The following is a 12909-nucleotide window of genomic DNA, read 5'->3' on the forward strand; positions in this document are numbered from 1 at the left end:
AGGAAAGGTATTTGAAAAAAAGGCAAATCCAGATTTTGGAAGTGTCCCAAATTTTTCAAATTGGACCTTCTTTGCATGAGGAAAAAACCTGCATCTTCAGATGCAGTTTCAGGACAGACAGATGCAAGCTGCTTTTTCAGTTTTGCTGACTTCATACTTCCGTTCACAAGAATTTTCACACACAAAAAGCACTGACTTTTGTGTCCAGCACGTCCATTAATGTAAGTGTAACCATGTAATACATACTTTTCATCATACTTCCTTTTCTTCGACATTTCAACTTAAATTGGCTTTGTAAACACTATAAAATAAATGAAACTAAAATAAAGCACTTGATTCTATTGATAGTTAAATATTGATAACTCAATATTTTTGTATGGTTTAACAGTAATTTAATACATCTGTAAAAAATAAGTTATCTGTATTTTGATGAAGAATACAACATTCAAGAAATTTGTATGCCAAGTAAGTAAACTAAAATAGGTTTACAATTTATCCAAAGTTTTAACATTTTTGATGGCGTTTAGATAGCTAGATAGGCAGAAGGATTACGGTAGTAGCTCAGGTGTTCTGTCCTTCCTGGAATTTGGCTATTGTTGCATACGGAGTCATATGGTATTACAAAAGGCCACACAGCCTTATAGAGAGTTAAAAATTCTCATTTGAACTGTCCAGTTTTGCAAAACTTTAACAGACAATAAAAATAGCTGACCTCCTTCTATGCATTGATCAACAAGCAACTGTAGATAAGGAATAATGGAGAGAACTCCATATGTCTAGGTCAAATATGTGAGATCACATGACTTTACCGCTCAGTAACTGAACAACTACTAGGTGCAGGGCTGTCCAAAATGGTGCAAGCCTGTACATTGCACGAGCATCTGCAGACAGGAAAGACTGCAATCATGTTCAATCTAGTGGCAGGTCTAATAATTACCATAATTTTGAAGCAGTGATGAGCATGCTGTGAATGATATTTTAGAATATTATATAGCTGTAAAGTGATATGAAAATATGTGTGATTTCTGTTGGTGATGAAGTCACAGGTACTGACAACACTATTGTGATTTGCTGCCTACATTCTTGTTTGAAAAAAAATTTCAGTTAGAGGTTAGGAAAAATAAATATGTAATTTTTTTTCCCATCCAAGTTCACAGATAGCTGGAATCTATCCACTGACCCCAGGTTAGGAACTCTGGTTTAGAGAACTATGGGGCAAATGCAGACAAATGAGACTAATGGTGGGACCATAGTCGAAATGGAGAAAACAGGCCGAAGGGCCAGTTCCCATGCTGTATGACTCTATGAGTTTACCTGCAGATCACCACTTTGCATTTATGTGCAACTCAACAGGTTACTTTGAGGTTCTAAAATTAACTGCTGTTTGAAATAGACAATATAAATTGGTGCAAGCAACAGAATGCTGAAAGAATCCAGCAGGTCAAACAGCATCTGTGGAGACAAAAGATGCAAGTTGACAGTTCAAGGATGAGAGGGAAGAGGAAAGATTCTCAGTACTGTATATTCCGGAGTATAAGCTGACCCCCCATTTTCAAGGTTAAAAAAGTGCCTTTTTCATGTTATCTTTGTATAAGCTGACTCCTTTTGTACAGGTTTTTGATTTAACCAGAAAAGATCACAAAATCTCACATGCCGATACTCAGCTCTGCCAGATCTGGAACCGGGAAATTTTGTGAACCAGTACCTGCTAAGAAAACAGGCCTACACATTGTAGAGCATTATAAGCAAATTCTTAATAAATAAATCAGGGAGGGAGATTTTGGATTAGGTCTCCAATGGTAAAGAATCCTCTGAAATGTAACCCCCGTGAAACCATTTAGCACCCATCATAATCTCGTTAAAACATAACACGGGGTGGCGGGATCAGTACATCTACTCAGTATTGAGTTTGCGACTACCATGTACAAAAAATTAAAATGAATGCGACATGATGCTGGCTTCAAGCTGAAGGTTGTTGATTTTGCTAAAGGAATGAATAATTCCGCAGCTGCTAAGAAGTTTAGTGAAAACAAGAAACAAGTGAGAGAGTGGAGAAAGGCAGAGGACACGCTGAGGGAAACGCCAAAGATGAAATGTGCAAACCGCGAGAAAACATGCCAGTGGCCAGAACTGGAAGAAAATGTTTTAGAGTGGGTGAATCACCAGTGATCGTCCGGATACATTGTTACCAGAGAAATGATTCGAGTTCAAGCATTGAAATGGGCCGAGAAACACCGTGAGATCAGCAAAAATTTCAAAGCTACGCAAAGTTGGTGCACCCAATTTATGAATGGACGTGATCTTGTGTTGAGACAAAAACCAAAGATTGCTCAGAAAATTCCCGTGGGGTGTTGTTGTTTACGTTCAAGAACACTGCTGGATGGATGAAGCCGGCTGCTTGAAGTGGGTTAAAGAGGCGTAGCGTCGATGTCCCGAAGGTTTCGGGAAAGAAAAGTCACTATTTGTCTGGGACGTGTTCAAAGCACACTTGTCAGGTGAGATAAAAGCAGCATTAAAAGCTGAAAATACGGATATTGCAGTCATCCCCGGTGGTTTGATCTCTGTGCTCCAGCCACTAGATGTGAGTTTAAACAAATCATTCAAAGAATTCATGCAACAACAGTGGAACAAATTTGACTCAAAAACAGCCAATAAATGCGACCTGTCTTCCATGTATTTGTTTTTCCAAAGTTGGCACCCTCTGTATATTTTAGGACCAAAATTTAGGGCCAAATTCTCGGCTTATACACCAGAATTCACGGTATATAGAATATTGGAATGGGAAGGGGGAGGAGTTATCCAGAATCCAGTATGAACAGTCTCCTTTGTCTACAAATCAGTGCAATTAAAATTAAAATACATTGCTGGAGCAGAAGATCAGTCTTACTCTGTATCTACTTCTTTTGTACCTGATCTGAGACTAAGTGCTTAGAAATCCTAAAAGGCTCCCACTTGTCAGCATCACCAAAATAGGCACAGAGGTAATACTTGAGATAAACAGCTCAGTTATGTTCACCTATTCATAATAAGAATATAGAGATATTAAAAGAGGACAGAGGTTAACAAAGATCTACCAGAAATGTGAGGGCATATTAGGAAAGAGGGAATGAATAAGTCTGTATTATGATGAGAAAAGAAAGCTAATTATGAAATAATAAAGGTCTTTAAAATAAGATTCTGATAGAGCATTTATAGAGGAAATATCTCCATTAGTGAAGAAAGACTGGAGACCGTCACTGTAACAAAACCAGCAAGAAATTCAAAAGGGGATTCAGATAAAACTTCTTTATCCAAAGTGACAAAATAATTTGGGGAATTCATAGGCCAATAATATAAATGGATACAAGGAGAGGCTGGATAATCATGTGATGAAGGGAAGAGAAGACTATGTTAATCGACTTACTCGGGGAAACACAAGAAGAGGGTTAAACTGAGAGCAAAGGCTGGTGTAGATTGATTGGGCTAAACAATTTGCTCCAGTGTTGTAAATTTTTATTTTTTATTTATGGAGATACTGCACAGAATAGGACTTTCTGAAACAATTTACAATGACCAATTAACCTACCAACTGGTACGTCCTTGAACGGTGAGAGGAAAACCACAGTCACGGGGATAACGTACAAGCTCCTTACAGACAGCAGCAAGAACAGGTTGCTAGTACTGAAAAGCATTGTGCTAACCAATATATTGACATGCCACCCCAATTTTGTGAACTATGAACTATGTGCACAATTCTCACCAGTGCTATGTCCTCTAAGACTAACCATAGCTGAAGTGAGCCCATGGATGCACTCTTATATTGGGAAACCAGTTTCCAGCTGAACATCACGGCTCAACGTAGTACAAGTCCTTTCTGATTGCTTGTGATTTGCTTTTAGAGCTGATGATGCCCTATACCTTGGACACTCCAGCTGCCCAAATTATTGAATTCAAACGACGCAAAATTAAAGATAATACATACAAATTGCTGGAGAAACTCAGCAGGCCTGGCAACATCGAGGGAAAAGAGTAAACAGTGAATATTTCAGGTTGAGGCCCTTCATCAGGACTGGGAAAAAAAGAGCTGAAAAGTCAGAGTAAGAAGGTACAGTGAGGGTAGGAAGTAGTACAAGGTTGTAGGTGATACGTGAAACCAGGATAAGGGGAGGAGTGAAGTAAAAGCTGGGAAGTTGATCTCAGAGGAGAGCCAAATTTGACAAATTCAGAATGCAACTTGGAAAATAAAGTGACAGAACTTGATGCAGAGTACAAATGGAAAATACGTAAAACTGTATTTACCCAAGTTTGGAAAATGCATTCTGCAAATTTGGGTTTATTTCTAAAGTGAACCAATTCAAAACTGGAAGGGTTATGCTTAACGTTTTAGGTACTGGTAAAACTATTCTTAGCTGTAAAGCATACAGTTGCGCTTACAAAGGACACTATCATTACAAAAGACACTAGAGAGAGTACAAAAAGAAAGATGATTTGGGTATTAATACAAATGTAATAAAATATCCACAACAGAATAAACAAGTTGGGTCTCCATTTTGCTTTAATCAAGGGTTGATTCATTATTATGAATTATCAGTTGTTAAAATAATGAAAGATTTTAATGGAGCAAATAGAAAAGGTGTTTCTGTTTATATGAAATAATAAATTCAATGACTATGAATACATGATAAGCATCCAAAGAAATCAGATAAAGCTTTTAATTTTACAGTGATGAAAACGTGGAACTCAGTACCACAGAAATTAGTTAAACCTAAGTACAGATTTACTTGTGGTGTGGGGGGTGGGGGAGGGCGAGAAGTGCAGTTAACTACATAAGACTATAAGACATAGGAGCAGAATTAGGCCACTTGGCCCATCAAGTCTGTTCCACCATTTCATCATGACTGATCATTTCCCGCTCAATTCTATTCACTTGCCTTATCCCTATAACCTTTCGTGTCCTGACTAATCAAGAACCTATCGACCTCCACCTTAAATGCAACCAGTGACCTGACCTTCACCATCGCCTGTGGCAACAAATTCCACAGGTTCAAAGAAATGCCTCCTCATTTCTGCTCTAAATAGATACCCCTCTATTTTGAGGCTGTGCCCTCTGGTCCTAGACTCCACCAAAGGAAACCTCCAATTCACATCCACTAATTCTAGGCCTTTCGACATTCAATAGGTTTCAATGAGATTCCACCCCCCCCCCCCGCGCCCCCCCATCATTCTTCTAAATTCCAGCGAGTACCGGCCCAGAGTCTTCAATCACTGCTCATATGACAACCATTTTGTTCCCAGAATCATTCTCGTGATCATCCTCTGAACCCTCTCCGTTTTCAGCACATCCTCTTGAAATTAATGCTAACATTGCAATTGCCATCTCACCACGGATTCAACCTGCAAATCAACCTTTGGAGAATCCTGGATGACGACTCCCAAATCTATTTGTACCTCAGATTTTCTCCCCATTGAGAACATAGTCTATGTTTTTACTCCTTCTACCAAAGTGCATGACCACACACTTCCCAACACTGTATTCCATCTGCCACCTTGCCCATTCTCCTAATCTGACTAAGTCCTTCTGCAGCCTCTCGGATTCCTCAACAATACTTCATCCAAATCATTAACAAACAACATAAGAAGAAGCGGTCCCAACATAGACACCAGTGGAACAACACTAATCACCGGCAGCCAATTCGAAAAGGATACCTTTATTTCCACTCTTCGCTTCCTGCCAATCAGCCAATATTTTATCCATGCTAATACTTTCCCTGTAATAATTTGGGCTTTTACCTTGTTTAGCAGCCTCAGATGTGGCACCTTGTCAAATTCTTTCTAAAAAATCCAACTACACAACATCCACCATTCTCCATTGTCAATCCTGTTTATTATTTCTTCAAAGAATTCCAACAGATTTGGCAGGCAATATTTTCTTTAAGGAAACCATGCTGACTTTAGCCTACGCACACAAAATGCTGGTGGAACACAGCAGGCCAGGCAGCATCTATAAGGAGAAGCACTGTCGACATTTCGGGCCGAGTCCCTTCGTCAGGACACTTAGTCCTTGACGAAGGGTCTTGGCCCGAAACGTCGACAGTGCTTCTCCTTATAGATGCTGCCTGGCCTGCTCTGTTCCACCAGCATTTTGTGTGTGTTGTTTGAATTTCCAGCATCTGCAGATTTCCTCATGTTTGACTTTAGCCTATTTTGTCATGTGCCTCCAAGTATCATAAAACCTCATTCTTAATAATGGACTCCAACGTTGTTCCAACCACTGAAATCAGGCTAACTGGCCTATAATTTCCTTTCTTCTGCCTTCCTCCCTTCTTAAAGAGCAGAGTGACAGTTGCAATTTTTTATTCCTCCAGAACCATGACTCCATTGATTCTTGAAAGATCATCACTAATGCCTTCACAATCACTTCAGCTACCTCTTTTAGAACCAGGGGTATAGTCAATCAGGTCCAGGTGACTTATCTACCTTCAGACCCTGCAGTTTCCCAAGCACCATCTCACTAGTAATAGCAACTGTACTAACCCCTCTGCCCCCTTGACTACTCTCAAACTTCTGGCATATTACTTGTGTCTTCCACAGTGATGCAAATCACTGATTTAGTTCATTTGCCATTTCCTAAGTCCCCCATTACTACCTCTCCAGCATTACTTTCCAGTGGTCCAATATCTACTCTTGGCTCTCTTTTACTCTCTATATATCTATAAAAACTTTTGGCATCATTTTTGATTTTTGATACGATTGTCTGGCTTACCTTCATATCTTTCCCATGGTTTTTTTTTAAAAAGGTGATGGAGAAAGGAATAGAGAGTTATTCTAATTCTGATGTACAAGGACAGAAGAATGCTTGAGTGAAACATAAAGCTAGCATATACCAAGTGCCTTGCTTCAGTGCTGTAGATTCAATCTAATTTTTGTTATATAATTGTGGGGGGGGGGGGGGGGGTAGTCTCAGCTTAGGGTTGGAGAGGAATATCCACAACAGAAGGTTCCTTTTTACATGTATCAGCTTAGGGAAGGAGGAATAAGGATATTTCTCTCCATCCTTAAAGCAGCCTAAGATGAGACATGCTCAACTGAGACAAAATAAGGTCCCAGTGAAAAGGTTCCTTATTTTGTATTCACTGATTTATTACTCACACTATCATCCCACAACTTTGAAATGCAAAATGACAGTTTCACTTAAATTACAAACATAAGGTGTGAATGTTTTACAAGTAGCACAATGGCAGTAGTTCTAAACACCTGCAAATGCTTCCATTGCAATATGAAAAAAGCAGTTCTCTGGTGTTAATAATTTCCTTCAATTAATTTACTGGAGGTACTCTTGTCAAGTGATTGAAGAGAACAAAAAAACAGGAGTGTTCCTTCCCTTCCGACAAAATGTATTCAAATACAAGTTTTTTAGTTAAGGGATCCAAACTATTGTTATTTTAAATCCGAAATTTGTTTGATATGGGAATCTTTAAACAATCTTTAAATTGAGCTTAAAGTTAGTTCACATATGGTTTATGACAAAACAAAATTACCTGTGTTCTGCCTGCCTCAGATCCTACAGAGCAGTCCAAAACACATTTGGAAGTTTAATGAGAAACAAATCATAGCTCCAACAATGTGTTTCCCTCATTTTCTGGCTTATATGACACTTTCCTTAGATTTTACAGGATCTACATCTGATACAATATTGCTTAAGTGCAGCAAAGTGAAACATTTGTTCTTCGTCTGTACTGTTGCCTGTTCATGAAGGCTTTCTTCATGTAATAATGAAAGTTACAATTGCAGCTTGACTAAATCAAAGTGCAGTATTTGCACAGTCTCTGATAAATTGAACTCAATTAACTTACACCACATCTTGTTATTTACTACACATCTAAGAGGCCAATCAACCTAGACGATTTGGAAAGCTCTCCAAGGTGCAAGTTCCCTTTATTCAAGTCACATCACTCCAACTAATTTTATCTTCAGATTTGATCTACTTAGCAGTTATATTGCAATTCCTGCTTTCTTTGTAAACATACACCAAAAACAGACAGTTTGATGATTGCGCTTCTCCATTTAATGCTTTCCTTTTTACTAACGAGATAAATCTGATTACCATTTGTTTATTTCCTTCAAAAATTCAGGAATCATAAAACAAGCACATTTACCTGGAGTGCCAAAGCCACAACCATTCTATATATTATTGCAATCCAGTCAATGTTGCTTGGGAAGCTTAGTTCCAATTGAATATTTATACATTCTTGCTATATTATTGGATGTGTAAAGACCTGCCTTTTCTGCTGTTATCCAGCTGGCAAGTAAACCTTCAAGCAAAGCAGCAAGGTCCAGAGCTTGAGGTGCATGCAAATTATTGGAAAGCTGAATTAAAGTTTGCAAACAAACCATAAGAATCAATGATATGTCAAAACAAATAGTCACAAAAATGAAGTTTAAATATGATTTTTTTAAAAATAAAATAATATTGTTAAGGGACCAATTCAAATTCAAAGAACAGGGTGTGCTAAAATGCCTATGATTCTTGCTCTTCATAGCAATCTAAGACCTCTGTTAGAAAACATTGTGGAGTAAAAATACGATTTGAATTGGTTGGATCTCCTCATGATAGTCTCAACATCAAATACCCAATTAGGCTGGCCATATCCCCCTTGCTGCTGCTGGCACCTGTGGCCATCCCTTGTCCACTCCAACCTTATTCAGATGTAGAATGCCTATCTCACCAGCACTATGCAGTCCAGCACAATGAAATGAATAGTAACAAAGCTTTGAGCTGTACAGCTGGACACCTCCCCCCCAAAAATACACCAGAGAAGCTTCCAAAGCTGTACAATCTGGTAGGAGGTTTTGCTGATGCCAAAAGTCATACTAGGTTTAATAGATTTTAAATGCCTCCGGCATTAAGAATCATTTAAAACATATAAATGTTAATGTAAATATTTTGAAAATGATGAATTAGTAAAAGACATTTTTAAAAAATAAAACACTTAGAAACATTTAAAGATGATTAAATACATTTGGGTAAAGCAAAATAATTTGAAGAGGCATATTATAGTCTTCCTTTCGTAGTGTATGTGGATTTGAGAAAAGTCTTTGACAATATCCCACATGGCAGATTAATCAAAACTGAAAAATGCCAGTGGATCCAAGGGAAAGTAGCAGCTGGGTTAAAATTTTGCTCATATGGAGAAAATAGAGGATACTGGTCACTGACAGTTTTGTCATTGGAGATTTATATGTAAAGAGCTTAAAGTAGATCAGTAGAGGCCTCTTGTTCCTTTGTGACAAATATAAGTGATTCCAATTTGTATACAGGAGTCACAATTGATTAGTTTGTCAAGGATAACAAAAGCGACAGGCAATGAGACTGATAATGCAAAAAACATGTTACAGATTGCTGGAATGGCTAGCAATAAAAAAAAAGTGGGAAATGGAATCCAAACTTAGAACTGTAAGTTAATTCAGGCAAGGAAATATGAGAAAAATTGTAGGAATTGGAGAAGAACAAAGGCATCTTGTAGTGTGGCAAACATATTAACAGAGGCAAAGGATACAAATGCAAGCAGGTCATGCTGAAGAAGTGTATAACAACTGAGTATTGTGAATAATTCTGATCATCATATACGAGAGACAATGCAGAAGTACTTTACAATTATGTTGCCACAGCTGATAAGTTGTATTTCAAAGGAGACAAACTACGTTGAAGGTTACTATTTGGATTAAAGTAGGCTGAGGTACAATCTTATTGTGATAAAATTTATGACAGTGCGAACAAGTAAAATGCATTTGCCATAACAAGAGGACAGTAAATGTAAACAGATATGAGATAATGGGTAGAAGTATCAAAGTGAGTCAATGAAAAATGTCTTCACCAATAAGGTGGATGCCCAAAAATCACTGCTCAAAGCACAGACCTACACTAATTTCAAAGTACATGGATCGAGCACTTGAAGAGCCATAAGCAAAAGGTTTAAGATCAAGTACTAGAAAGTGGAAGTAAACAAAATAACCCCCTTTGTTGACTATTTCATTAACTGGACCATTAATATGTAGACCAAGCACCAAAACACAGTATCAGATTCGGCTTACAGTTGTAAGCCACTGAACAATATTGATCTAGGACAGTGACAATATTAAGAAAGAATACTGCCTGCTTCCTTTGCTTTAATGGGAAGTAAGGCAAATTACGTTGGAAGGAAAGCTGATGATAGTTTCCTCTCTTGAATGAGCATGCAAAATGAGTTTACCTTTTCAAACTGTTAATTTTATTTAAATAAAGACATTAAAAATTACCCATGTGATCCCAAACTGAAATTTCTTTCTTGAAATATATAATATTTATATACAATTAAGATATGCCACAAAATTGACAAGTTACTCACTTTTATTTCCAACCAGTGCAACCATAGGTTGTTGCTCACACTCATCGTTTACTTTCTTCACTACGGCATACCAATCTTCAAGGTTTTCGAAACTCTGGTAATTTGTGATATCATATACCAGTAAGATACCCTACAGGAGAGTGAAGACAAATAAATAGTTTATTATTCATTTCAACAACAAAACATCTCGGTTGATTTGGTTTAACATCACAGCATGATCTGCTCACATATCTGTTCCCCTAGCTCTTGAGAAGGACTGTTTTTAAGTCAAAATACTCTGCTTGTTGTCAAAGTGCAGACACATTGACAAGGAGACTAAGATTGAAAAGATGAGTCAAGATAAAGTCTTTACTTTTCAAAACGTCATTGAGTAACCTGAGGGGCAGAAATGGCAGTCACTGGAGTGGTTTTCTCATCATGCTGTGAAATGTCAAGTGAACTTAAATACTACATTAGCAATAAGCACATCAACTCCTTTCACATGTCATCGATTCTATGGAGTGTAAAGTGGACTCACTGTAGAGCAGGAAGGAGACAGAATTTCAACGTAGTGGTCAGATCAGCCAGGTAGATGGGTGAACACCATGAGCGGCAGGAAGGTAGTGCAGGAGGACTCTGTGGCTACTCCCCTTTCCAACAAGCATACCACTTTGGACCCGCTTAGGGGATGGGTTCTCAGGGGAGAGCAACAGCAGTAGCCCGAGCAGTGACACCACAATCGGCTCTGTCATACAGCAGGGAAGGTCAAAGTCTCAGCAACTGATAGTACTGGGAATTCTGTGGCTGCAGCATGGACAGGCTTTACTGGTAGTTTTGAGCGAGACTTCAGGATAGTGTGTTGCCTTCCTGATGGGTGAGCAGTCCATTTTGTTACCAATGACATAGTAAGAGAGATGAGCAATCTTACATAGAGAATTTTGGGAGTTAGCTCATAAATTCATAAATCAAAAGTAGAACCGCTACATTGTAATCTCTTGATTACTCCCTATGCCAAATATTAGCGAGTTCAGAAATAGGAAAACTGTATGTTTGAACATAAGGCTAATGAGTTATATAGGAAAGCTGAATCGCTGATATCTCTTTCAAGAAAGGTGGGACCATAAAGAAGGTCACCAATATTCTTGCAGGGAGGTTTGTTAATGCTACTTGGGAGGGGTTAAACAAGTGTGTTAGGAAGTTGGGAACCAGAGCTGTAAGTCAGCAGAATAAGTTAAAGGTCTTATGAGAAAAGCAAGGAGGGCCAGGATAAATGCATTAAAAATGATGATGATAGATAGATAGATAGATAGATAGATAGATAGATACTTTATTGATACAGTGTCACTGTAGCATTACAAGTATACAGAGAGAAGTAGAAAGAATAAAAAATAAGTTACCACAAACAGACTAACAGACTGACATCCCTGGCTATGAACTGATGTGTATTTATTTTAATACAAGGAGTACTGCAAGTAAGGCTGATGAGCTTAATGTCCAGATTAGTATGCAGAACAATAATACTGTGTTCATTGCACAGAATTGCTTGAGAGAGAAGCAGGACTGGCAGCTCAAACAGAGTGTAGATGCTTCAGACTTTACAATAAAGAATGAAAAAATATATAAAATGGTGTAAATTGTAAAATGTAAAAAGGTGGGAGAGTTGTATTCCTAATTATGGAGAAAGTCAGGAAATTGTCAAGAGAGGTTAACTTGGAGGGTTCAGCTAGCAAAGCCGTATAGGTGGAACATAAGATAAGAAAGGTGCAATCACTAATGATTGAGCTATACTACAGGCCTCCCAATAGCTAATGGGAGCTAGGGGAACAATAGACAATAGGTGCAGAAGTAGACCATTCGGCCCTTCGAGCCTGGACCGCCATTCTGAGATCCTGGCTGATCATCTACTATCAATACCCGGGTTCCTGCCTTGTCCCCATATCCCTTGATTCCCCTATCCATAAGATACCTATCTAGCTCCTTCTTGAAAGCATCCAGAGAATTGGCCTCCACTGACTTATGAGACAGTGCATTCCACACCCCCACAACTCTCTGGGAGAAGTTTTTCCTTAACTCTGTCCTAAATGACCTACCCCTTATTCTTAAACCATGCCCTCTGGTACTGGACTCTCCCAGCATCTGGAACATATTTCCTGCTTCTATCTTGTCCAATCCCTTAATAATCTTATATGTTGCAATCAGATCCCCTCTCAATCTCCTTAATTCCAGCGTATACAAGCCCAGTCTCTCTAACTTCTCTGCGTAAGACAGTCCGGACATCCCAGGAATTAACCTTGTGAATCTACGCTGCACTTCCTCTACAGCCAGGATGTCCTTCCTTAACCCTGGAGACCAAAACTGTACACAATACTCCAGGTGTGGTCTCACCAGGGCCCTGTACAAATGCAAAAGGATTTCCTTGCTCTTGTACTCAATTCCCTTTGTAATAAAGGCCAACATTCTATTAGCCTTCTTCACTGCCTGCTGCACTTGCTCATTCACCTTCAGTGACTGATGAACAAGGACTCCTAGATCTCTTTGTATTTCTCCCTTACCTAACTCTACACCG

At 38.6% G+C, this 12909-nt stretch overlaps 1 protein-coding gene across 2 annotated transcripts in view; it reads right to left on the minus strand.

Annotated features, from left to right (window-relative positions):
- rab28 (RAB28, member RAS oncogene family) overlaps nucleotides 1-12909 on the minus strand; it is a 125476-nt gene that overhangs the window by 77903 nt on the left and 34664 nt on the right. For both annotated transcript variants that reach the window (XM_059988887.1, XM_059988888.1), the window contains exon 4: nucleotides 10365-10494. In XM_059988887.1, coding sequence (XP_059844870.1) covers nucleotides 10365-10494 — 130 coding nt within the window. The remainder of the gene's footprint in view (nucleotides 1-10364; nucleotides 10495-12909) is intronic.

Source organism: Hypanus sabinus, chromosome 14 (assembly GCF_030144855.1).
Source record: "Hypanus sabinus isolate sHypSab1 chromosome 14, sHypSab1.hap1, whole genome shotgun sequence".
Taxonomy (NCBI): domain Eukaryota; kingdom Metazoa; phylum Chordata; class Chondrichthyes; order Myliobatiformes; family Dasyatidae; genus Hypanus; species Hypanus sabinus.